This window comes from Scylla paramamosain, chromosome 27, assembly GCF_035594125.1.
Source record: "Scylla paramamosain isolate STU-SP2022 chromosome 27, ASM3559412v1, whole genome shotgun sequence".
NCBI classification, from domain to species: Eukaryota; Metazoa; Arthropoda; class Malacostraca; order Decapoda; family Portunidae; genus Scylla; species Scylla paramamosain.
The window spans coordinates 7384203-7410641 of NC_087177.1; the positions used below are offsets into that span (position 1 = coordinate 7384203).

Here is a 26439-nt window from a genome sequence, read left to right on the forward strand (position 1 = left end):
CTATACTTAATTTCATAAGGGTAGTTTTTCTGCTGGAGAAATAATGGTGTTTCACCAGATATATAACAAGTGCATGTAAGTGCATAACATACAAAATTTATCTTAGAAGTATTCTAAGTGTCAATACTTATTCCTCGGAAGCTTGTTTTAATTGATTTTAGCAAAATATATATATATATATATATATATATATATATATATATATATATATATATATATATATATATATATATATATATATATATATATATATAATGAACTAGGAAAAAACTAATCATAATAAATAAATACAAATAATAATGGGAATAAGACACAATAGGTGTAAGATAGAACATTCATCCATTTGTTCCATTGTTCCTAGCATTTTGGAGAAAGGACAGCATTTGGGCTTTGTCAAGATCATCCATAAAATGTCATTTGCCTATAAGGATTAGTGGGTCAGGTTGTCTTACTTAATACTATATATATTTGATTTTCTGAGTTTTCATTGTGCAAATAGCAAATTAAGCTTTAATTTTAAAATTAAACTTTTATTTTGAAGGGAGTACACATGTATACTACTGAATGTAGTAATAATAATAATAATAATAATAATAATTCATTTTCTTAATGAAATCTATACAGAATCTGAGTTTTGAGTTGTTGGAAATGAGATTTGGAGGAATTCCACTCTAGTTAGGCAAAGCCGCTTGAATATAAAATATTTGGATCCATATAATATAATGAAATTAGCACTATGCTGTATAATTAATGGAATTACTTAGTGCTTTTTATAATAGTATGGATGGTGCCACTGAAATTGAATCTTTAATTCATGTTGAATATTTTAACATTTCAAGCAACACCTGTCATTTCATTGGGATTTCTTTCTTTCAAAAGGTAGTGGAATTATTTAGCAATGTGACATGGACCAAGGAGGACCACACCGTTCATGAATTTGAGTTGGTTGAGAACTGGCGAACTCCCTGGACTGGCATCTTTATTAATCTTTTGCTGTACATTACCTTCACGGTGAGTACTGCAACAAAGTTTTAATATATCATTACCTATATATCATTACATATGTACAGTAGCTCCCAAAACTATCTTTAAAGAGTAGTGCAAACTGTGACATAATGAATAATGCAAAACCTACTGCCTGATCATGTGTCGTGTTGGTCAGGTTGGTATGCAAGGCTTGACATGATGCTGATATACCGATCTGTTTCCCAGCCTGTAATGATATACAGCAACCATCCCTAGTGTGCAGCTGTTGCCACTGTAATCACCAAACATGTCAAATAATATCATCCATTGTGTCAGAATGTAGACCTCTTTAGTTTTGGGACTACTGGACATTCTTGAAATTGCTCTCCTGGTGCATATTCTTAAAATTTTCTCTTAGTATTTATATGTGAGTACTTATCCATATATTTTATATATCTTCCAGAGAATTTCCTCTAGGTGATGGCAGCAGCTAAAGATTCTTATTTTACTCCTGTCCTTAAATGCTATAATCCTCTCATTTTGGCTCTTATCCTTTTCACATACTGTAATCTTTCATTTTCAGTTTGGAGGAAGTGTTGTGGCAAGCACCCTTCCAGTTCCTTCAGGAATTTTCATCCCGGTATTCAAGATTGGAGCAGCACTGGGAAGGATTGTAGGAGAAACAATGGCATCAACTTTCCCCAATGGCTTAAGCTATGGAGGGCACAATCATATAATCATACCTGGTAGGTAATGGTCTTATATAATGCAACACTCAGGAATGGGCTCAGTATAGTGATACATGATCCAAGGGAATGGAAGACAAATTGATGTACTGGGGAGACCAGCTAAGAGGAAAAAATAAGATTGAAGAAGAAGCCTGCTTTGTAGTGCTGCTCTCAAAAAGAAACAACTGGCAGTCATCCTTGAAAGAAAAAAAAAATCAACATACTATATAAGCACTATTAACAATAAGTGAGTTATCAAGACTTCTCTATAATGGAATTGGTCAACAGATTTTGATCTTTTAATATTTTGGATAGTGGCAGTTGAGCAATCTCTTCATTTTTGCCTTAATTAAAGTATATGAATTGGCCTGTACATGCATGCCCTGTACAATACAACTAGGTAAATACACACACTCACACACACACACACAAAAAAAAAAAAAAAAAAAAAAAAAAAAAAAAAGTAAATAAATAAATAAAAATAAATAAATAAAAAAATAATAATAATTACTATTGTTATCACCCCTTTCTTGATGCAATCAGTGCAGGATAATAAGACCCATTTGACACTGACTTGATGTATTGATTGAATCAGTCAAAACCTGGGAACGTGAATAAGTTCTCATAAAGACAAATACATATTGGTATCTTAATCTCAGCCTTACAGAATAGGATTATAGGGTTACACCACCACACACAGTTATTCACATAAAAACAGAAGGTACATTGGTAATGTCCAGTCTCATCATTATAGAGAAATACAGCTACAGAATTATACTACTGCACACATTTACATAAAATAGAGTAAATATGTTACAATGAGTATGTTTTAGTTGAGACACATGTTAGCAGATCCTTAAGTTCCTGTAGGTAGGAAATCACTCAACACAGGATGTCCATTTACCATTCACCAACACAGTATCAATGTTTCTGTCCCAGGGCTGAGCTGAGGAGCCCTTATATACTTATTTCTTGTGTGGAATGTTTGGTTTTCCTATCTGATCTCCATTAACCCCAGCTGAGGCGACTTCACACGGTCAGCATGGTATCTTCTTCCCATCCTGTCCACTACCATCCTCAGCTCTCTCTCTCTCTCTCTCTCTCTCTCTCTCTCTCTCTCTCTCTCTCTCTCTCTCTCTCTCTCTCTCTCTCTCTCTCTCTCTCTCTCTCTCTCTCTCTCTCTCTCTCTCTCTCTCTCTCTCTCTCTCTCTCTCTCTCTCTCTCTCTCTCTCTCTCTCTCTCTCTCTCTCTCTCTCTCTCTCTCTCTCTCTCTCAATATCAACTATTGGGAAATAGTGTATATTTGTGTTCTTTTGTGCTTACTTATCAGACTTCTCCCTTAGGTGGGTATTCCATAGTGGGAGCTGCTGCCTTGGCTGGAGCAGTGACCCACACCATCTCCACGTCTGTCATAGTGTTTGAACTCACTGGTCAGATTACTCACATTCTACCTGTTATGGTAAGCATCTTGTCTGTCATTTGCATCAGTGCAGTGATTTTATTGGTGTGAAATTCTTGCAAATGATACATAAAATAATTGACATTCATTTATGTATCTAACATATGCAGTAAATCTCCCATGTATGTATCTATAATGTGTTTTAGATTTGCTGTTCTGAAGTTCTGTTCTAGTGGAAAAATGGCAGTTGGGTATTAAGCACAAGATTTTTTTTTTACTACCATTTTTCTGCTATAAAGGGGGACACAACACAGTGTGCAATTGAAATGTTCTTGGAAATTTCAAATGATAGTGTTTACATTGGCAGCAGAAATGGTTGGATATAGAATAGCTTGGGAGTAAAAGGGAACAGTGGCAGCAGAAATAGTTGGATACAGAATAGCTTGGGAGTAGAAGGGAGGGAAGTGAGCAGCTGGGATAAAGGATGCCATGAAAGAGGAGTGTATGAGAAAAGAATGTGCCAAAGGAAATTAAAGTAAATAATACAAGTCTTGGAATAGAAAAGTAAAGGACCTTTAAGAAAATAGAGTAAATAAAGCTCCTGGTAGGGAAAGTTGAGCAAAAAAAATAAATATTCAATTCTCAATCTCTACTATCTTCATACAAATCTGTCAGATGGAAGGGATTGAAGATACAGTAATCCCTTGTTAGTTATTTTTATTATTTAGGATACATAAATCCAAGTTGCAGATTATATCACTACCTTACATGTTTATATTTCCAGATTGCAGTGCTTATAGCTAATGGTATTGCGCAGCTGCTTCAGCCATCAGTTTATGATTCAATCATCCAAATAAAAAAGCTACCATATCTACCAGACATCCTCACAGCCACTTCAGGTGCCTATAACATCTATGTGGAGGACTTCATGGTGCGGGATGTCAAGTATATTTGGTACGGTATCACCTACCGACAGCTGAAAAACATTTTGAAAGAACACAAAAAGATCAGGTCTCTACCTCTTGTTGACTCTCCTGGTGAGTAATTATTATTTATATTTTTTGTTAACCCTCAGCATATTTGTAAGATATTTCAAAGGAGGATAAGACAAACCCACTTTAATCTGGAATTATCTCTAATCTGGCAGTACCTCTAAGGTCACAGAAATGCTGCATTAGTGATGAATGACCTATAAAAAGTGTATGCTGTGATAATAGTACATGATTGAAACAAGGAAAATAATGTGAGAGATATCTGTATTGTGAGTATAATGGATACAACATATGAGAGGTATTGTAGGTTTGGCAGAAGATAAGGCTACATGCATTGTATTTGTGAGGAGAATGCCAACTTAATATTGAACATTATTTTTATCACATTTTATTGCATACAGTTATGTTGATTATATAATTTGAAAAAATTTTCATGTCAATTTCCAAGTTCATGGTGTTGCTTCTATTGTTTCTTATGAATGCTTCCAGACTCCATGATCCTGCTGGGCTCCATCCAGCGGTCTGAGCTCATCTCAATGTTGGAAGAACATCTTGGGAAAGACAGACGCCTCAAAGTTATCAACAAATGGAAGTATGCTGCACAAAGGTAAGTCCATCTTATTTTTTGTTCTCTCGCTCTCTCTCTTTCTCTTCATTTTGGGCAGAAAAGTCAACTTGTTATTTTTGTGGCAAATATGTAAAATAAAAATGAATTAATAAAATACAGACACAAGATAAACATTTGATTAGTGAGTGATAGTTTTCATAATTCCATATTTTACATTTAGAACAGATGTCATAATTGTATAAGCAGGATTTGAATGGTAACACATACTAAATTCTAGTAATAGTATTTACATGTTAATGACTGAACATAAAAGATTCTAGTTTCACCACGAGATGTGAAATTTTCACTATATTTCTTTCTCACTTGTTCCATCACTTTTGGAAAGTTATACGTAAGTTTTGGTTACATAAATTTTCTTCCATTAAGATTCAGTCTTAAGGGTATCTTGAAAAAATGTTAATATGATAACAGTTTCAACTTGTCACAATAGTCACAGTACACAATGCACACTTAGTCACAGCAGACACAGCTTTGTTTTATTATTATTATCCATTTTTATTTTTTGTTTTAAGCATGAGATGATACCCATTAAGTAAATAACAATTAATTTTTTATAAAAGATTTGACTGTCATAAAACTAGTTTTGGAATTCAATAAAGTTCCTTTATATATATTTTCATTACATTTGTGTTCACATTTTTTTTTTCTTGACACCTATTTTCTATTTTCTCCAAATTAAGTATCTCAGAATTCCAGTGGTTTACCATGACTGGTGCAGTTTAAGATTTGGATGATATTGGCATGTTGTCATCTTGTGCACTACAACATAATTTCATATCACATTTCCATACTTGCATTTTAACCTCAAAATTTTCTGAGTAGGTACTGTCTTTCTCTTTCTCTCTCGGTGATATTGTCAACATAAGCTTCCATTTACTCCCCTCTCTCTCTCTCTCTCTCTCTCTCTCTCTCTCTCTCTCTCTCTCTCTCTCTCTCTCTCTCTCTCTCTCTCTCTCTCTCTCTCTCTCTCTCTCTCTCTCTCTCTCTCTCTCTCTCTCTCTCTCTCTCTCTCTCTCTCTCTCTCATTTTTTCATAGTACTTCTGGAAAATGGAATTTTAAAATTGAAAGCAAAATGAATGTTGAATTACTAACAGTCTATTGTATATATTTATAAATATCTTTAATGTACATTTCTAATTGTTATATTTCATTCTTAACTAGACAAGCTCACTGCTTCATTAGATATACATGCTGGTATGGAACAGTAGGATTAAGGAAATAAATAAGACGAGAAGAAATTATATGATGATAAGATTATTGTTTGATTTTTGTTGCCTTTGGATAGTAAACTCCCTCTCCTGCGGAAAACCAACTCTCTGATTGGGTAGGTGAAATCAGGAGTTCAGCACTCACTCATAATCTATAGACAGTAGAATTGCCACTTGCATTAGAATGCTATTTCTTGTATCCTACAATAAGTGAAAAATGCATAAAACAAGGAATGACAGCACAAGTAATTCTATTTGTATATAGTGTGTCTATATACACATGGTAATGTACCTGCTTTGTTATGATTAGCTAATGAAGTTGGATGTTTCTGCTTGTTACTTTGACCTTGCTTAGTCCCATCTTGTGTCACAACTCTTTCAAACCATATACAATAAACTAGAGCAAATTCATTAACAGGACCACATCTAGGTAGTTCTTCCCTCCATAGCCTGCTAAAGCATATTGATCTTTAAACATGAATTCATGGAGACAGTAATTTTTTAGCATAAACCACCAGTTGATAAACACACCTTTGGTCTGTAACCTACAGAGGCTTATGGGTAACATTTTCGAGTGCCTGGTCTTATCAAATGAGATGTTTGTCAGCTGCAAAGTGTGTCTCACTTAACCAATGCACAACACTTCATTCAAATACTCCTACCTTTTAACATATTGTTTTGTGCCCCATGTCCTTGTATGGGATGTAGATAGACTTACTCCCTTGCTGGTTGTGGGCGATACCCGCTCATCAAATCAGCGAAGCAAAATGGCACTAGAGACATGATGTGCTATTAAGCAGTGATCATCTACACCCTTGCTCAAATGAAGTCTCATCTTTGGATGATTTGCTCAAACAGTCCCATCTTTGCTTGATTTGTTAAGTATATAGAAAGTAATTAATCATAGATAGCTTAAAAGAACAATTTCTCAAAATAAGGATAAACCACTCAGTGCATCACACTGCCAGTTCCATTGGTTCCCACAGTGTGAATGAATATGAAGGGTGATTAAAGTACTGTGACAAAGACAAGATATGAAAGAACAAGCAGATGGGATGGCAAGGTCATGTTTTTGGGTAATTTATTTTCTTACTTCTGCTGGCAGGTAGTAATGAAAATCTGTGTCTGGCAAATTTACTGTATATAGGATTGGTTAAGTTTAGTGTGACAGTAATTCAGTGGACTATTTATACAGTACTCTCTCACATTTTGTGTGTAATTTGTTGTGGAAATGTGCACATCAACTTGAGAAATCAGTTTGATTTATGGGGTCCAAGGTAGCCCCAAGAGTGAGTACAAGACATTTGCAACAATAAAATCACTGCACTGCAAGTTTTCTCACTTTTCTTTCTAATGGAAAGGGTTTAGAAAAATCACTAAAATGTATTACAAAAGCACTTACTCTTTCTCCTCTACAAATGCCTATCTGGCACTTTATTTTGATCAGTATTTGTAACTGTCAGTACCCTTTGTCAGTTTTGTGCCACATTGTATAACTGTGCAAGCTTTCAGAGGATTGGATTGTGGTAAGATAACCAAGTCTCTTGGTCAAAATGAGGTGGAAGTCAGCAAATGTTTGTATTAATGGTGGGACTTGGCTGGAGGTTTTTGGCAGTTGGCTTGGGTAGTGTTGTTATAGTTCAGGACTTGGCTGGAGGTTTTTTGGCAGTTGGCTTGGGTAGTGTTGTTGCAGTTCAGGTGCCTGAATATTGCCTTGCACACAGAGTGCCTTCTTTAAACTTTTCTTAAATGTGATTCTGAAAAATTAGATCACTAAATGTGAGAGGGAACCGTATTATAAGAACTTAGTCCTTGTATGGTCACAAGTTAGGAATTGTATTATAGAAACTTCTTGAAGTAGATGTAATACTTAGTTTTTTTTTAAGTAGATGTAATACTTATGTACTTTCTTGAAGTATATGTAATACTTATATACTTCCTTGAAGTAGATACCTATGTATATATTTGTATAGTTTCTTTAAGTAAATATATTACTAGAGTACAGTAGTTACACTATTTTCTTACAGAATGCTTTTGCTTGTATGCCATTAAAATTAATGCCTCCAGTTAAGGTTATTTCAATCCTAAGTTTGTAATTATATATGTTTTCTAGATTGCATGCTGAAAATGGTGTTCATTATCTATTTACTATCTTGCATCAAAATGCCTCATTAACTAAATAGGCCTTTTCCTCAGATCTACTTTTTTGGGAAACAGCAATATGAACATTTATTTCTTTGTGGAGGAAGGGTTTCTTTTTTTGGGGGGAGGAGGCAGCAGTCTCTGAAATACATAAAAAAAAAAATTACAGGTCTCATGTCTGGTCCTGTTAATTTTCACTCATTGTATTTAAATTGATGTAACTTTTTTTGTTATTTGTGTGTTTGGTATATAATTTATTACAAGTTTCAGCACTAATACATTATGTGTCCTATGTTGGTATACTGAAAGTTTGTCATTCATCAGAGCCCTTGAAGATGAGAACCTTCAGAATGAAGAGATAGATAAGGAGGAAGAAAGAAAAAAGACTAAGCAACGACTCATAGACATTGCAGAGGCCAGGAAGAGGAGATCCTCTCCCATATCATCACCAGCTCTGGCTGTGGTGACTGGCACTGATGGAGGTTAGATTGACAATATTGAGTAAAACTGTTCATGATACTTCTATGTCATTTGGAATTTCTTGTTCCATTGTTCAGCCTAGTTCTGCTATGGTTATATTATGAAGAGTAGCTTTCATGTTTACAGACCAACCAGAATCCGCTTGAGCCTTGATAATCATCTTGACCTGATCAGTAATCAACCAATCAGAAATGCATGCTTACCTTAAGTGTCCATGTCATGGGTTCAATCACCGGAGATGTGATAAATTTTCTTGGTCAGTTTATCCTGCCTGTAGATCACTTTATCATAATTTTCATCCAAAGCATGTCAAATATACATGCAGAAATTCTTGTAGTAGAGACTACAAGCCTAGAAGCAACTTCATACATCACCCACAAGATGCACATGCTGATAATGTAATGTCTCTTGCCATTACCTAAGGTTTAAGGTTCTTTGGTATGAATTGAAATATTAGTAGAGGAAAATATTTGGTTTGTAAATTGCCAACTAGAATGCAGCTCAGAAACAGCATTCAGTATAAGTTGTGTGGGTACTGAAAGGTCCTGGTATAACATCAAACTTCTATCAGAACTGCAACTGGCATGTATGCCTTGCCAAAGATTAACCAGCTAGGCTTTCAATATCACAGTAATTATGTGGTGGGCAATGAAGTCAACACTTCATATATTACTTGCATCTTTATTTCCTTGTTTTTGTTATAAATGAGCTACTGTTTATTTTAATAAGAGATAATAATCAGTGAATGCAGTTAACCAGAGGAAGTAAACATGATTTTATTATTCATTGTAAGAAAAATATCCACATTTATTGTTACATTCTTGTTGAGATTTTATTTTATCTTGCTTTGCAGATGAGGAGCCCTCATTAACAAAGAAAACACAGGTTAGCAGTACTTCCACTACCACTACCACCACCACCACCACCACCACCTCCACCAATGATAACACTACTCACTCATCAGCACCTTCTTCAAATACCTATAATTCTATTTCTGTCAGCAGTAGCACTGCCACTACCATCTCTACCCCAAGCACAGTCACTCCTTTACCCTCTGTAACAATAGGCCAACCTATTGATGATGACAGATTAAAACAAAGGAGATCTTCAAGATTTGAAGTCACTAAGGTAGAGACTCTAACCAAACCAAGTGAATCATCTGTTACTGTTCAAATAGACCCAGTGGAGGTAAGCATAAAAACTTCAATTTGGTGCATGTAATTCTCTCTCTCTCTCTCTCTCTCTCTCTCTCTCTCTCTCTCTCTCTCTCTCTCTCTCTCTCTCTCTCTCTCTCTCTCTCTGTGATATATAAAGACATCAAGGGACAGACTGCTTTACATCTGACATGAAAATATCTCTGATAATAGATTTTCATGAAAGGATTGTCATAGTAATGCTTTTAATTTCAAAGTTTGTATTTTTGATGGATAAAAGCTTTATTTAGAATAAAAAATATTTAAATTGATAATGTATATGAAATATAAAAGTTAAACATCCAACAGATTCCATCATCATCAGAATCTGATCTAGAGAGGCTGAAAGTGCCTCAGCAGAATACACTGCCACGTAAATCAATTCTGAAGAAAACAAACAGCTTTATCCTGCATCCAGTGTCAACATCATCCCCCTTCACATCTCCTCAACATACACCATATGCTACTGTTCATGCAGGGGATTCAAAGTGAGTCAGCCTGCCAGTGTGAATTGAATAGAATGGCAACCATGTAATTACTTGATATGTGAAAGCTTATTTATTGTTTTATAATATCTCATTGTCATGAGTAACTGAAAACTTATTTATTGTTTTATAATATCTCATTGTCATGAGTAACACAAGTCTTTTAGTGAAAGAATCCACTCATGCATTATTTAATAATCAATTTTTGTCTTTACTTTTCATTACTTCCACAATTACTAATGGCATTCTTTAAACCTTACTCCTTAGACTTCGACAAGCATTTGAAGCTGTATTGAGAAAGACAAGTTTAAGAAAAATAGACGATAAAAATGGCAACAGCACCCAAAATATCAACATGGGTAGCTCCAGAAAAGTTTCACTGGTAAGTTAACAATGCACACACAGTTTACTTCTAACATCGAGGGATCTGGCAAAGTACCTGTGCAAGAATGTGAAATCTGGAATTTTTATGTAACAGGGACTCTGGCCCAGGGCAATAATAAAAAAAATAAAATAAAAATAAATAAATAAATAAAAAATAAAAAAACACAGTAAATGCACATACACAAAATATTTATGAAAATTTTACATTACATTACTTACATTTATGTCTTTCATAAGAATCCCTAACCCATGTCTGTTCCACCAGCCACTGGAACGGATGGTGGAGATCAGCCTTGAGGAGCAGCGGCGGTGGGAGGAGGAAGAGCTGAACAAGGAAGTGGATTTCAGCAAGTGTCACATAGATCCTGCACCTTTCCAACTTGTGGAAAGGACTTCTCTGCTGAAAGTAAGTTGCAAGTTATATTTCCAGTTTTTGGTTCCTAATGTTTTTATTTTATTTTTTTTATGAAAAAGGTTAGATATTTTACTTTCTGCAGATAGTAATAATATCCCCTTCTTTCTTTTTTAATGAAAAGGTTAGACATTTGATTTCCTGCAAATAGTAATCTCCCCTTCTTTTTTCTCCATGTGACATATTCATCCATTTTGAAAAGATATTATTTGTTAACATATAGAGCAAGCACCCTGGGAGTTTATTACTGTCACATCAGAACTCTGGCTTAGGTATAAAAGGTGAGAAAAAAAAAAAGAAACTCCCAAACCTTTCTTGGAGTCTCCTGGACACAGTGAACAATACTGGCTATGTCAAGTTACTTTTCAGAAAAGCTTTGTACTGGCATTCATTACTTGTTCATTTCTCCCACCTCATGAAAAGACAACTTCACTCCATATTAAGAATAATAGCTAATCTTGTATTGTATCTTGCTTTTTGTTTTCAGGTTCATTCTCTGTTCTCCATGTTGGGCTTGAATCATGCATATGTCACAGCCATCGGGAGAATCATTGGAGTTGTAGCATTGAAAGAGGTAAGTATCGTTGCCTAGCCTTAAGTTCACTACTGAGTTTGTCAACACTTTATTATTAAGACTGATGTCACATAACTCATTAGCCAACATCAACTTGTAGGATATAGATATTGAAATATTTTGATGAAAGAGATTAGAAATAAGAAGTCACATTTTCAATTATTAAGACTGATGTCACATAACTCATTAGCCAACATCAACTTGTAGGATATAGGTATTGAAATATTTTGATGAAAGAGCTTAGAAATAAGCAGTCACATTTTTCAGTACTGTGTAATGTTTTTAATATTTTGCTTTATTAAAATATAGTTCAGTGAACAAGTTGGAAAAGCCTTTATCATTATATGTTGGCAAGCCAGACCTGTGTCAGGTTTTGTGTTTGCCATGCTATTAATATCATTTACTGGCAACACTTGTTTCCAATCCTTGATTTGCCTTCCAGCTGAGGAAAGCAGTTGAATCCACTAACTGTGGTGACCTCCCTAAATCTCAGAGAAATAGGGCCACTTTGGGAACATTCAGGGAAAAATTCTTAAGGACCACAGTTCGAAGAAAGGTTTAAAAGTCAAGTTTTAGTTTTGGAGTGTTGTGAATGCAGTGTTTAATAATTTTTTTTTTGTAATCATAGTTGTGTGATGGAAAATCATCTATTGCATCCTTTTCTTTTGATAACAGTTTTAAAGGTACACATGAAACAAAATACTGTTCCTTATGTGAAGAATCTAAAGTTTAGTAGAACAAAAAATTCAAGCATGCCTAGGTCTTTTTTTTTACTAACAACTGAAATAAGTATAAATTTAGAAGCAGAAAATCTTAATTATTTTGATATCATGTACAATAAAACCTCAATATAATGGACTCTCTGATATAATGAATATCAGACAAACTTTTAAGCTTAACAAATAAGATTTTGACAAACACAATGTAGATGATTGATTATATTAAGTGAGAAAAGTGTGCTAAATACAGCAGAAAGTCACTAAAAATTGTAAAATGTATTCAGTTGTTGCTGCCACAAGTGCATTACAGAACATTTGTAGGAGAGGAGTAAGAATAGAGAGAGATGATGTATTACTGGGAATGACATCTTGATACAAAAACTTGTTTCACACATCCCACCAAACAAAGGATGAAGACTAAAACTGTCCCTGTTATCTTTGTTATCTTACAATGACTGCATGATGTGTTACTTTAACATCTTGCCTTAAAATACAACCTGAATTTGGTGAAAGCCCTTGCTGTAATGAATGTCTGATATAGCAAATATTCCAATACTATAATGAAATGGTCTCCCCTCCTAATTATTCATTATATTGAGATTCTACTGCTATTTTTCTCAGTGATAACTAAGCTTTTTGAATGTTGTTCTAAACCATCAACATTATCATATATTTGTTTTTTCCCCAAGCCAAACAAAACTTTAGCCATCATAATTTTTGTCATTTGCTTTAGAATAATGATTTGCAGGTGAATAATGACTTCAAAAGACCAGAAAGCATCATTTAATGAATATATTCCCAATGATTAAGAACTAGAACCCAATATTTTAAAAAGCCATGTTAATAATTAGCAATATATAGCACACTTTTGCCAACAGTTTGTAAAAGTTTCTTGCATGGTAATCATTCCAGTCAACTAGTCACTAAATTAAATAAATGGAACCCAAGATTTCCAGGTGTCATGTCGTTTATCATATGCACATAGCACTCACATGAACAGTCTGTGAAGAATATGTTTTTCTCACCTGGTAATCATCTCACATTTTGCAATTTTTTCATTCTCATACTATAAATGAGTATTTTTTTCTGTAATGGTGTACCCTTCACCAAGTAAGAATAAACTGCATGGCTTGCAATATTGTTTTCATATTAATTTGATTAAATTAACACTTCAATACAAATACAAGTATCCATGAATAAATCATCCAAAATATTTTATATAGGAAGATGTTTGCAGTTACTGTAGGTATTCATTGCAGCAGCAACCTCTCATTAACTTAGGCAGAGACCATGAATGTAATAACACTGTAACAATGTGCAGGAGGACCAGCAATGATGGTAAAGTGATTACCACACACATCAAGTTAATGGGTCTTCAGGTGCACAGGTTCAAATCCTGGCCATGGTTTTAAGTTTGTATGGGTATCACTCATGGTAATGGTTCTCAAATGTCAAAACCAAAAAGTCTACCCCTGATTCATCAAGGGAACTGATGCATAAAAACTGAAATGGTAATTTTATCTAAAGTTTAAAAATAGAGGAACTCTTAGCACTGAACAGTGTTACATGGTCAAGAGAAGAAGAGTGTATGGTGGTAGGTTTACAGTGACAGGATGATTTAGGATTAACAAAGTCTACTACAGTCTTGGTTGTCACTCCCCATCAGTGACTTCTCATAATCAGTTTATTCTGCCTGCTGCAGAGGGAACATTACAGTGGTGGTAAGCAGTCATGATACTTATTTTGGGGATCACTTGTACCCTTCTTTAGAAAATAGAGGATTCTCACAGAAGAGACCAGAAAGAATATAAACTATCAAAGGAGATGAGAGAAAACAGAAAGATTGGTTTTGGAACACAATCCCAGTCTTTTAACACTGGATTTATTTTCGTTTATGAGTTACCAGATGTTGATCTTGCAGCCCTTATAAGGCCATCGAGCTGAAATAAAACCCTCATGTTAGAAGAACATAGGGACAGTTTCTTTAGCATTATATACATACTATGGGACAGTTTCTTTAGCATTATATACTATGGGACAATTTCTTTAGCATTATGTACTTTGGGACAGTTTATTTAGCATTATATACTACAGACCACACAAAAGTGCCAAAACATTATGACATTTGACTTCCTGTGAATTTTTCTTTTCACAAAGATGGTCAAATTATACAGATGCAGTTTTGACACAGTGGAAGAGATGCAACACGAATCACAGATGGAGCTTGATATGTTATGAGGAAACAACTTCCAGGGAGCATATTGACTTAATCATTATGCAATTACCTAGTTGTCATTAGAATCATCTAGACAGGTATAATTTGAACAACAGATAAGCTGTGACAAGGAATATACAAAGATAGCAGATGAGTGAAGAATACAACCAATCACGAGAACCATACCAAACACTGCCTAGGCACAAGGTAAACAGCTACCCTGAATCAAATATGGGATCACATAATGCCATACACACACTTCTCTACACCATTTTTCCGTCCTTTATGTGGACAAAAGGAAGCCTCAGGAATGCTTTATACAAATAAGACAGATTTGTATAAAAATTTTGTGTGGCCCATATGTGATGACTAAACCATGTTGATTTTTATAATTCCTCCACTTATATTTATCTTATGTTTTGATATTTTTCATGATTTTACTTTCCCTGGACAGATTATTCTTCTTACTGAAATAAACATTTTACACACTATTATTGTCATTAATCTCAAAGATTATTTAAATTTCTATTTTTGCTTCACAGCTGAGGAAAGCTATTGAGGAAACCAATTCTGGGGAATTTCCAAAAACAGAGCCTGTGCCAGCGTCTACCTCAGGAGAGGGGGAAGCTGCTTCAAAACTTCTCATGCCAGAAGCAAAGGAATGATGGCTAGTAGAAATCAATGAAAATAAGTGTACAAGTAACATATAGTGGAAATTATCAATTTTTTCTGGAGAAAAGCATGTACTTAAATTTTAATTATTAAAAATATATAAACTTCATATAAATATATTTAGTGAAATCTGTTTGACCACTTTTGCAATATATATATATATATATATATATATATATATATATATATATATATATATATATATATATATATATATATATATATATATATATATATATATATATATATATATATTATCCTAGTGCCACAGGGAGAAAAGTATTCATCTTTCCATTCAGTTAAGGTGGTGTTAGAGTGATAAGAAATGGTGTCATACTCTGTACATATCATAAAAGAATGCCATATCAACTACCATAGTAGTGATAAGCTGGTTGATTAGCATGTGAAGCTGAGCCTAATAGGTATGTGTACTCATTCATGCATAAACACTGTTGTTGGTGAATGAAATAATGGTTGCTGAATATGGTTGTTCTTCTTGTTTCTGGAGGGTTTAAAGCTTTTTTGTAAATTGTTTTTGAAGAATTACAATATTGATCTCAAAGCAATACTTAGATATAGTGCAGAGTTACTTTATTGGAATCCTGATATGTGATGTATTATTAACAAGGTAACAGGGAGTTAGGATAAAATAGCAATTTATGAGTAATTAGAAAAAAACAGGCTTTTAACTTAAACAATTTCAAACTTTGAAAACAATTTCAGAGTTACTACTGATGTTATAAAATGTATGAAAAGTTGTAACAGTTGTCACTAAATTTAACCTTAATTTTGTAATCATATTCTGCTTCTTTTATATGTTGTGGCAGTGATTACCTCAGGGAAGTGTTGAATTAAAGAGTGATATTTATGCTTGGATATTCATAACAGTTGAAAATATAAATGCACACAAAAATGCAATATTAGGCAACAAGCAGCTCGTTACTAAGTATAATGTAGCAATCTTGTGGTGTTACACATGATGCTAAATTTCCTTTGGTGTGTTATAATAACCCAGTAAAGAATTTTTAATCTGCTAACATACACATCCCTCTGAAAAAATATGGTTTTCATGATAAAGTTGAATTACAAATGTTATTTAAGGGCACATACTTACAATGACCACAAACCAGCTAAAACCTGTTCATTCCTGATATGTAATCAGAGCCTAAGCATATTTACAAGGTTGTCATTGATTGGATCATGGCTTAAGGCCTGTCTTGTTTATCCCAGAACTAGGTTCTCCACACTACACACTAAAATTATACTCTCTGTAGTTCATATATGTTGCATAATATTTGTTTGTTTTTCAATGCTGGGCAGGAAAATGATAAATTAAAATTATAATGAAAATATTTCAGTGTGACTAAAAAACAGAACAAATGCATTTAAGCAGTTAAAAACAAAAACAATGTTATGAAATGCTTCAACCACTTTTCATGTGGTATGTGATAAAAATTCTGAACATATTTTAAAGGCAAAAAGACAAGGTGGTGGAAAAGTTTTACTACAAGCTGTAGGCACAGGACAAGTCATTCTTTATTGAAAGATGACAGTCACAAAATACATTACTACTGGTGTTCACTATCTACACAACTAGCTATAAAAACTGTCTGCTTACCTTCCTTTTTGCTGTAGTGTCCAAACTTAATGTTATGTGTTCAGGAGAAATTTGTTATTTTTTTCTCACACAAACTTAAAAACTAGCTTAGTATATAAGGTGGTTTAAAGGTTTATAATCTTATCTTTGAACTGAATTTAAATTAACTTGTCCTGTCCAGTGATGCTTGAAAATGCTAATACTGTATTATGCAAAACAAATTAAGTATGTACAAAAAATTTGCATTGTAAAGATGACATTTCTAGGCAAATAGGGAGACAGGCTGCCTCAAGACAATATCAAATCAGGAGCACCCTTACAAAAGCAACTTTAGCTCCAATTGCAAGATGGGAATGAACAGCGCTTTCTGAAAATATGAAAAAAAACACTACTTAAATGTGGGAATGCTGCTGGATATCAACATCAATTAATAGATGTCATGAAAGTATACCTTTAACTTATGGAAAGGAAACTGAACAGTCACTGATTGTAATAATCTCTGCAAAATGTTAATTGCAGGACTATTTACAGTACAAAAGTTTTCACAACAAGCGAGACTGCACTACTGCGATAAATTAATAATTATTTCCTGGTAATCAGGGTACTGCAAATCATAATGTGTATCCTTTCACTTTCATGAGACTGAACAAGCTCATCATAAAACATCAATTTTATGAAGGTTTAAGCATGTGTACACACACACACACACACACACTCACACACTCAGCTCACAACCAAGAAGGCCCGGGTTCAAATCCTGGGAGTGGCGAGGCAAATGGGCGAGCTTCTTAATTTGTAGCCCCTGTTCACCTAGCAGCAAATAGGTATGGGTTGTAACCTGAGGGGTTGTCCCAGTGTGTGGTGTGTAAGTGGTCTCAGTCCTACCCAAAGATTGGTCACTATGAGCTCTGAGCTCTTTCCGTAGGGTAATGGATGGCTGGGTGACCAGCAGATGACCATAAGTGAATCACACACAAACACAATGGTACCACTGGGCAGTTTTAGCACTTTTCAGTATACATAAAATGGAAGTAATCTAATCTAAGTTGTAATCTATCTTGTAGAGAAGGGTCTAAAGTTTCTTCCTCTTAGAAGCCTTGGGTGCAAGAACAGACATGAGTCACTTAAAATACTGAAAAGGCACTACACTGAGGTCACAAAAATAGAGCAAATTATAATTGTGATGCAAGCAATAAGGTGACTATAAGTCAGACTATTATGAAAATAATCATGGTAATGATTAGGCTAATACTGAAATAAGGTAAAGTTCTATGGTCCAATAAAAAAAGAAAAATGTAAAGACATAAAAATGTACATAAATAGCAACTAAATTGATGCAGGAGTTGGAAAACAATGGTTAGAAGAAATATGTGAAAATGTCAACACAAAAAAAAAGGAAGGTCAATACCTTATTACTCAGCAAACTATTGAAATGAATAGGAGAAACAAAAGATCCACAACTGCAGGGAGAAAGATTGCATACATGGGAAGTTGAGAAAACATCTTTCTATAAGGTGAAAGGTACAATTCTCCTCAAAAATAAATATATCTGGAATAAGTTTGAGAAAGAGATAATGGAGCCAAATACATAAAAAAAATTAAGAAAAACTGGATGCATATTGATATAAATACAAGATCACATGTGGAGCTCAGGGACTATAAATTACAAGTACACGTGGTAAATGTGCATGCAGGAGTGTACACATACATGCACACAAGTTGACAGACACACACACACACACACATGATGATAGAGAGATAACAGTAATACAAGACCAGAATTCATCTTGGCTGAAAGTAACTAGTGGTGCCCCACAGGGTTCAGTGTTGGAACTGATAATATTTGTAATACGTGTGAATGACCCTTCTCATCAGCTAAGCTGATGAGAAGGGTAGAAAATGTAATTGACTGTATGATACTGCAAGATGATTTAAATAAGATAAATAAATGGAGTAAATCTTGGCAAATGGAATTCAATTTAAGAAAAAGTAATGGAATTTAGTAAGAGTAAGAAAAGAATACAAAATCATTATGAGATAGACGGTGTGAAGTTACAGAAATCAAAAGAAGAAGTGGATTTGGGAGTAACAGTTACTGAAAATTTGACTCTGGGCAGACACATTGATAAAATTACTGGAGAAATGATAAATTTGTTAAAAAGAATAAGAATGGCATTCTCATATTTAGATGAAGGAATGATAAAAAAAAGTTGTTGATTTCCATGATAAGACCAGGATTGGAATATGCAGCAGTGGTGTGGTCTCCTCATATAAAGAGGAATATTATAGAATCAGAAAGAGTACAAAGAGCAGTCGCTAAGATGGTTCCGGAGTTGAGTAAGTCAACCTATGAAGAGAGATTAAGAATGTTGGAAATTCCTAGCCTTGAAAATAGGATAGTGAGAGAGGGGATTTAATAAGCATCTATTGAATGATAATTGGTATGGAAAATGTGGACAAAGAATGTTTTATGAATTTAGACACACAGAGTACAAGGGGACACAGTAAGAAGTTGAAAGAAAGTTAACTGTAGAAAAGACATCAAAAAGTACAGTTTTCCTCACAGAAGTGTGAACAAATGGAATGAACTCAGTGAAGACATTGTCAATGCTATAACTGTCCGTGCTTTTAAGATCAAACTGGAAAGATATAGAGACAGGATACTATGAGATTACTCCCCTCCTGTAACCCACAACTAGGTAAATACAACTAGGTGAATACACGAACACACTACATGAACTACAGCAGATGAGAAGTGAATAAGGTCAAGTTATGATGGGCAGGGTATTGCACAGTTATAATTAAGTTGATGATGAAGAATGAAGGATTAAAGCTAAAATAAGATCAAAGTAAGAAAAGAAAATGAAGAGCTGTGCAAAACAATGAAGAGAGAAATTAAATATAAGGTGATGAAAGTTGTGTGTACCTGAGAGAAAGCATGTTATCAATTATTCTCTCAGTGCAAAACAACACAAATAAGATTTTACCACCTACAGCTTCCTGTCCTAGTGGTACATGGGACATGCTTAGAGACACAATTATATATATATATATATATATATATATATATATATATATATATATATATATATATATATATATATATATATATATATATATATATATATATATATATATATATATATATATATATATATATATATATATATATATATATATATATATATAATACAGCTTACATCATCAAGTAATTCACAAAAAGAAACTTCATTTCCATTAGTCACTGTTCACTATATACTACAAATTTGTCTTCTATATTTTCCCTTTCATATAAACATAACATCACTGGGTAATATTTCAGCAAGAGCAATGCTCATTTCCAAGAACAAGGATTTCTCTTGATAAATTCTTACTCATTAAAATAAAGTAAGCCAGTAGATGGAAATGCTGCTAGCTCACAATTATGTTACCCACATAGCAGTGCCTTTAGTGATCATCTAACCACAGGGAAGGTTCATTATAGACTTAACTTTACATTCTATACTTGAGATGATCTTGTGGTTACAAGCTGATTATACAAATCCATCTTGTATGTAAAAATCAGAATTACATATATCTAGCATGAAGCTTTGTGTTGTAAGGGATCTGTACTGTTACCCTTTAGGTTCATTTCTTGTCTGCAGCATACCAAGCTTGAGTAAAATTTAGTATGAGATATTCTACTCAACAGTTTCCAATGATCTCATGATAGATATCCTATATTTATATATTTCAACTTTTAATTTTATAGAACTATAATCATGAAGGTTGCAGTTATTCATTCACTGGCATATACACAATTTGGGAAAATCCTTGAATTAGAAAGGAACAGCATAAAAGTAGATATAGTACAGTAAAAATGGATGCTATACATTTATGGGAGATTTGTAACGTCTCAAATAAAATATTTTTGTCAAATCAAATAGTCTTTTAGATATCTTCAGCTTTTTACTAAGGATAATAGATTTATGTAAAGTAATATAGGGTAAAATTAAGTAATACTACTTTATGTGCATTATCAACTTGTTATGGATGAGTTAAACCAAGTCATTAGTACATATAATTAAACTTCATCTGGCAACTGTCAAACTTAACTTAGGATGGTAACTTATTATTATGCATCTCTTGTGTATGTTGTTGTTATGAACTCATATCTACATGAATTCATATTTATCTCTTGTGGAACAGATTATCTCAAAAATGTATTGACTGTTGGAAAAAGATATTTTTGCATTCACACACACACACACACACACACACATACTAAGAAGGCCATTAAAAAATAGCAACATTAGCTTCTCCTGTTTGATTCTGATTCTGAGCCTCTGATCTAATATAGGTCAGTAATTTACATCATCAAACTCCTGTTTGCTTCCTAAGAGCTATTCAGTTATACAAAATGAGTAATTCATGATATCTAACCTGACATAAAAGATCAACAATCTATATTAATGACTTTTCATGTGCATATATGATTGTGGCTTCCAGAGAGTTTTCAATGACACTAAGATACAATAAAATTGGATGCATGATTGTAAATTTGCATCTTTTCCAATATTAAATCTAGGGGACCAAAGTCCTTTTAAATGCTCCCTTTGGAAAGATTTGGGCTGCAATTTTAACCCATCTAGACCTGGATTATAATGCACTTGCCAAAGTTCACTAAATCTGAATGCAACAACTTTGCTATGACCTCTGACCTGACCTAGAGGATCAATGATCTATATTATCAACCTCTTATTTGTACCTGTGGCTGGATTTGATTAATTGATTTATGTAGCAGTGCTGCAACAGTGCTGTCGTATGGTGCTGTCCTGTGGTTGGACATTTGAGTGAACTTTCCAATGATACCAAAATGATGACTTTATGATCAAGACTGCAGCTGTCATGTGCAATTTCTATTTTCCAGAGGTAACTTAGTCTACCTAAATAATATCCCCTTCATGGATACTTTGCTGAAAAAAAAAAGAAAGAAAGAAAAAATTATCACTGGAGAAACATACAAACTATTAAGGTCTAAAAGCCTGGGCATCCCTTAAGATATATAAAAATGGCCCTAACTTCTCTGGACAAGATGACGAATAAGTGGATTTCACAAATGATTAGACAAAAATAATAATAAAGTTGTCACAGAAAGAAATTACCATAGAAAGATTGAAAGGACATGAAAAACAGTAGTTTGGTGGTGACAGATGCACCAAATAAAATACATATTGAAACTCATAACACTATAGGGAAAGGAGAAAGGACAGCTCTAATCACAATTAATAGGACTATGGAAGGATGGGTGAAAATGGATAGAGAAAGTTTTTTTATATGATACCTAAGAGAGAGAGGATGAACCTTGGAAAAAATTAAAAAACAACCAACTACAGGATAAATGAAAAACAATCCTGGTATTCCATTCCCAAAGTAGAGAAATCTGAAAGATAAAAATGTGTCCATGCAAGGAATATTCTTGAATTCAAAGCCATACTGGATAATAAGACATGGAAATGGAATGATAGGAGCACATTTATTTCTCCTTTAAGACACACACACACACACACACACACACACACAGTCACTGGAGAAGCACACATGCAAAAAATATGCTTTACTAGAGAAGTGTTGATATCCATAGTGGACTAGAGGAGGGGATACCAGTGAAGGGTGTACATGAATTGAAAGAAAACATTATAAATACAAAGACATTAAAGCACATACTTAATTCAGTCACCCTATGATATAAAACTTGATAAATTAGGTCAATGCCCAAACACACACACACACATACACACACCACATAGGGTAGTGGTTAGCACTCATGGCTCACAACCAAGAAGGTCTGGGTTCAAATCCCAGACCTGGCCAGGCAAATGGGCAAGCCTCTTAATGTGTAGCCCCTGTTCACCTAACAACAAGTAGGTACGGGATGTAACCTGAGGGGTTGTGACCTTGCTGTCCCAGTGTGTGGTGTGTCAGTGGTCTCAGTCTTACCCAAAGATAAGTCACTATGAGCTCTGAGCTCTTTCCATTGGGTAACAGCTGGCTGGGTGACCATCAGATGACCTTAGGTGAATCACACACACATACACACACACACACACACACACACACTATTAACTGTAGAAGAGACATTCAGAAGTATAGTTTTCCTCACAGAAGTGTGAATAAATGGAATGAACTCAGTGAAGACGTAAATGCTGAAACTGTCAGTGCTTTTAAGACCAAACTAGATAGATATAGAGATGGGATACAATGAGATTACTCCCCTCCCATAAACCACAACTAGATAAATACAACTAGGTAAAAATACACACACATGCACACACACACACACACACACACACACACACATTTATACACACACAAATTCTGTTAAAATTATTATAAAGAGATCCTTCAGGGAAATACATATTTTATAAATAGTTAATATCCACTTCCTGAAATTTTAATGAAATATGTGAGATTAAGATGTGAAGGGCAGTGATTTACTATATTGTCACATTTTAGATTGTTTTCTGTTTTCTATGTAGATAGCAATGTATATTTGTTAAGTTTATGCTAATGTTGTACAGAACAAATATTCCATACTAGACACCCTTTTTTAGTGTGCAGCAATTTTTTTTTTTATACAATGATAATATGATGAGCCAAAAGGACTTAACAATAGAATGAAAAAGACATGTATTATAGTAGCTTCTCTGCTACAACTAATAATGTAAATAAAATGCCCCACAAGTCATGGCTACCATATCAGCTGAATAGACTGCCACAAAACACTGTAAAAGGCAATTGTGCAATACTTATTTATAAGGAATTGAACATGTATATATTCTGACCTGTACTGTTAAATCAATGGAACAGGATATATTAAAATACTGGTGATACTAACAAGTAAATCACATGAGCCAAGTTATGTGATAGGATATCTAGTTTATGAGAACAGACTGAATAAGAACAGGGATGTATAAGTCATTCACCTGATGTGATAATCCCTCTTGGTTGTGCTTACTATGTCACTACAACTAAGGCTGTAAATAAAGAGGTCCGACATGCTCATTACCTTATATGATTATATATATATATATATATATATATATATATATATATATATATATATATATATATATATATATATATATATATATATATATATATATATATATATATATATATATATAACCTAAGCTTGTTTCATTCATACTCCATCCAATGTGGTGAGTAATTTGTGATTTATTTATTTATTTTTTTCTTGAGGCATGGATGACATCCTGTGTCAGTAATCTCAATATAACCTTTTTCCATGAAACAAATGATTGCATGATGACAACACAGAATTAAAAAAAAATTAACCTAGATGATGCATAGTCCAAATCACACCTTCTCATGTTATGTGGGGGCACAATGTGCAGCAGAATTACAGAATGTTATCAGTTACTTTTATTTTTCAGTTACTTTTATTTTTAACCTTCTTAAAATTGGAAAGACAATACTAGTATCAGTCAGTTTACTGTATGTAGCCCTTGATCAGGAATAATGTAATACTGCAAGAAAACTCACTTTAAGAAATATACTCTGTGGTATTGTGGTTGATTCACCAAACAGTTGCAAGTTCAATCCTAGCACACGGCAGCTTCTTGATGTAAAGACAACACTCATAATTCTACCTGAGCTGTATGATCTTAGTTACCTGCTGTGGGTTTCAGAGGCTGTGCGTCCTTGTTTTCAGGAATAATTCTTTAACAATCTGTTGATTTGATGCTCAAAGATTGCTGCAGACCTCCCACTAATTTTTGTCATCATCCTTTATTAACAAAAGTCAATAATTAAGGTCCTTCCCCTTCTACATGTAATGTTTAATTCTTCACGAAGGACCGACCTCCAGCATAAATATTTCATGACATTGCTATGGTGTCACTCTTTATGTTCTACCCTGTAGTTACTTTCACTTTGTTGAGAGATGATGTTGCCACTTCTGCCACTGACAGCATTACTGTGAATCCACATGGTTACTTTTTATCCAAAATGATCAAGCTATCATAATGATATTTGGGAAAAGTGAGCCTGTCATCACATGTATGAGAAATTGTTGTACATCATAAGCCTAAAAATAAGGTTACACAATCAGTTAATAGACACACACCTGTGGCAGTGTGTTGCCTTGCCCACCCTAAAATGCCACCACCTGCCACCTAGGGTTCCCAGGTAAGTCTCCAAGCAGGCACCCTTCCCATGCCACATTCCTCCCAACAAGAAAAAGAGTAAATTATACGAGTACTTAATGTAAGGTAGCGAGTGCAAAATAAAATACTCCATAAACCATTCCTCTCAGTTTTCTTGCTTCAACTGTCTACTGTCCCTGCAAGTTTCCTTGAGATGCATTCTTATACTCTATTTCAGAACCAGCACACTTACTTGACAAAATGCTACAAAGACATTGTTGTGATGTTATTTCATAAGCAGAATCAACTGCAGCAGCAGTTATTATTTCCATGGCAGGCAGATCTGTAGGTTAGGCTGAAGGAAGTGAGGCTTTGCATCATTGAAGAGGTTTAAGTGGGTGTGATGCAACAAACTTGAGCTTTTGAGTAAGTGTACTGGCACACAGACAAAATCCATCAAGCCAATGAGGAGGAAAATTGTTTTTTGGATAGTGAGTGAATTATATTATGTGCTGAGTAATATTGTTTTCATCATTTGTACACCCATCACATTTCAAATTCTTTTGATTTCTTAGAATGAGACACTTTTGCACAAATTGTCATGTGCATGGACTGTAACTTCATCTCAAATTTCCTTTCTGACCATGCTATTGCTGCTGTGGTAGATGGTCACTGTTCTTCTCCTAAATCTATTAACAGTGGTGTTCCTCAGGGTTCTGTCCTGTCACCCACTCTCTTCTTATTATTCATTAATGATCTTCTAAACCAAACTTCTTGTCCTATCCACTCCTACGCTGATGATACCACCCTGCACTTTTCCACGTCTTTTCATAGACGTTCAACCCTTCAGGAGGTAAACATTTCACGCAGGGAAGCCACAGAACGCTTGATTTCTGATCTTTCTAAAATTTCTGATTGGGGCAGAGCAAACTTGGTATTGTTCAATGCCTCAAAAATTCAATTCCTCCATCTATCAACTCGACACAACCTTCCAGACAACTATTGCCTCTTCTTCAATGACACTCAACTGTCCCCCTCTTCTACACTGAACATCCTCAGTCTGTCCTTTACTTATAATCTGAACTGGAAACTTCACATCTCATCCCTAGCTAAAACAGCTTCTATGAAGTTAGGCGTTCTGAGACGTCTCTGCCAGTTTTTCTCACCCCCCCCAGCTGCTAACTTTGTACAAGGGCTTTATCCGTCCATGTATGGAGTATGCTTCACATGTCTGGGGGGGTTCCACTCATACTGCTCTTCTAGACAGGGTGGAATCAAAAGCTTTTCGTCTCATCAACTCCTCTCCTCTAACTGACTGTCTTCAGCCTCTCTCTCACTGCTGCAATGTTGCATATCTAGTTGTCTTCTACCACTATTTTCATGCTAACTGCTCTTCTGATCTTGCTAACTGCATGCCTCCCCTCCTCCCGTGGCCTCACTGCACAAGACTTTCTTCTTTCTCTCACCTCTATTCTGTCCACCTCTCTAATGCAAGAG

At 34.4% G+C, this 26439-nt stretch overlaps 1 protein-coding gene across 1 annotated transcript in view; it reads left to right on the forward strand.

Moving 5' to 3' along the window:
* LOC135114115 (chloride channel protein 2-like) overlaps window positions 1-25104 on the forward strand; it is a 59013-nt gene extending 33909 nt beyond the window's left edge. Inside the window, 13 exon segments of the mRNA XM_064029825.1 lie at window positions 880-1011; window positions 1550-1712; window positions 3038-3153; window positions 3878-4130; window positions 4575-4692; window positions 6000-6038; window positions 8389-8546; window positions 9398-9732; window positions 10047-10225; window positions 10490-10604; window positions 10872-11012; window positions 11506-11592; window positions 15069-25104. Of these exon segments, the coding sequence (XP_063885895.1) occupies window positions 880-1011; window positions 1550-1712; window positions 3038-3153; window positions 3878-4130; window positions 4575-4692; window positions 6000-6038; window positions 8389-8546; window positions 9398-9732; window positions 10047-10225; window positions 10490-10604; window positions 10872-11012; window positions 11506-11592; window positions 15069-15191 (1959 nt within the window). The 3' untranslated portion in view covers window positions 15192-25104.
* The last annotated feature ends 1335 nt before the right edge of the window (window positions 25105-26439 follow it).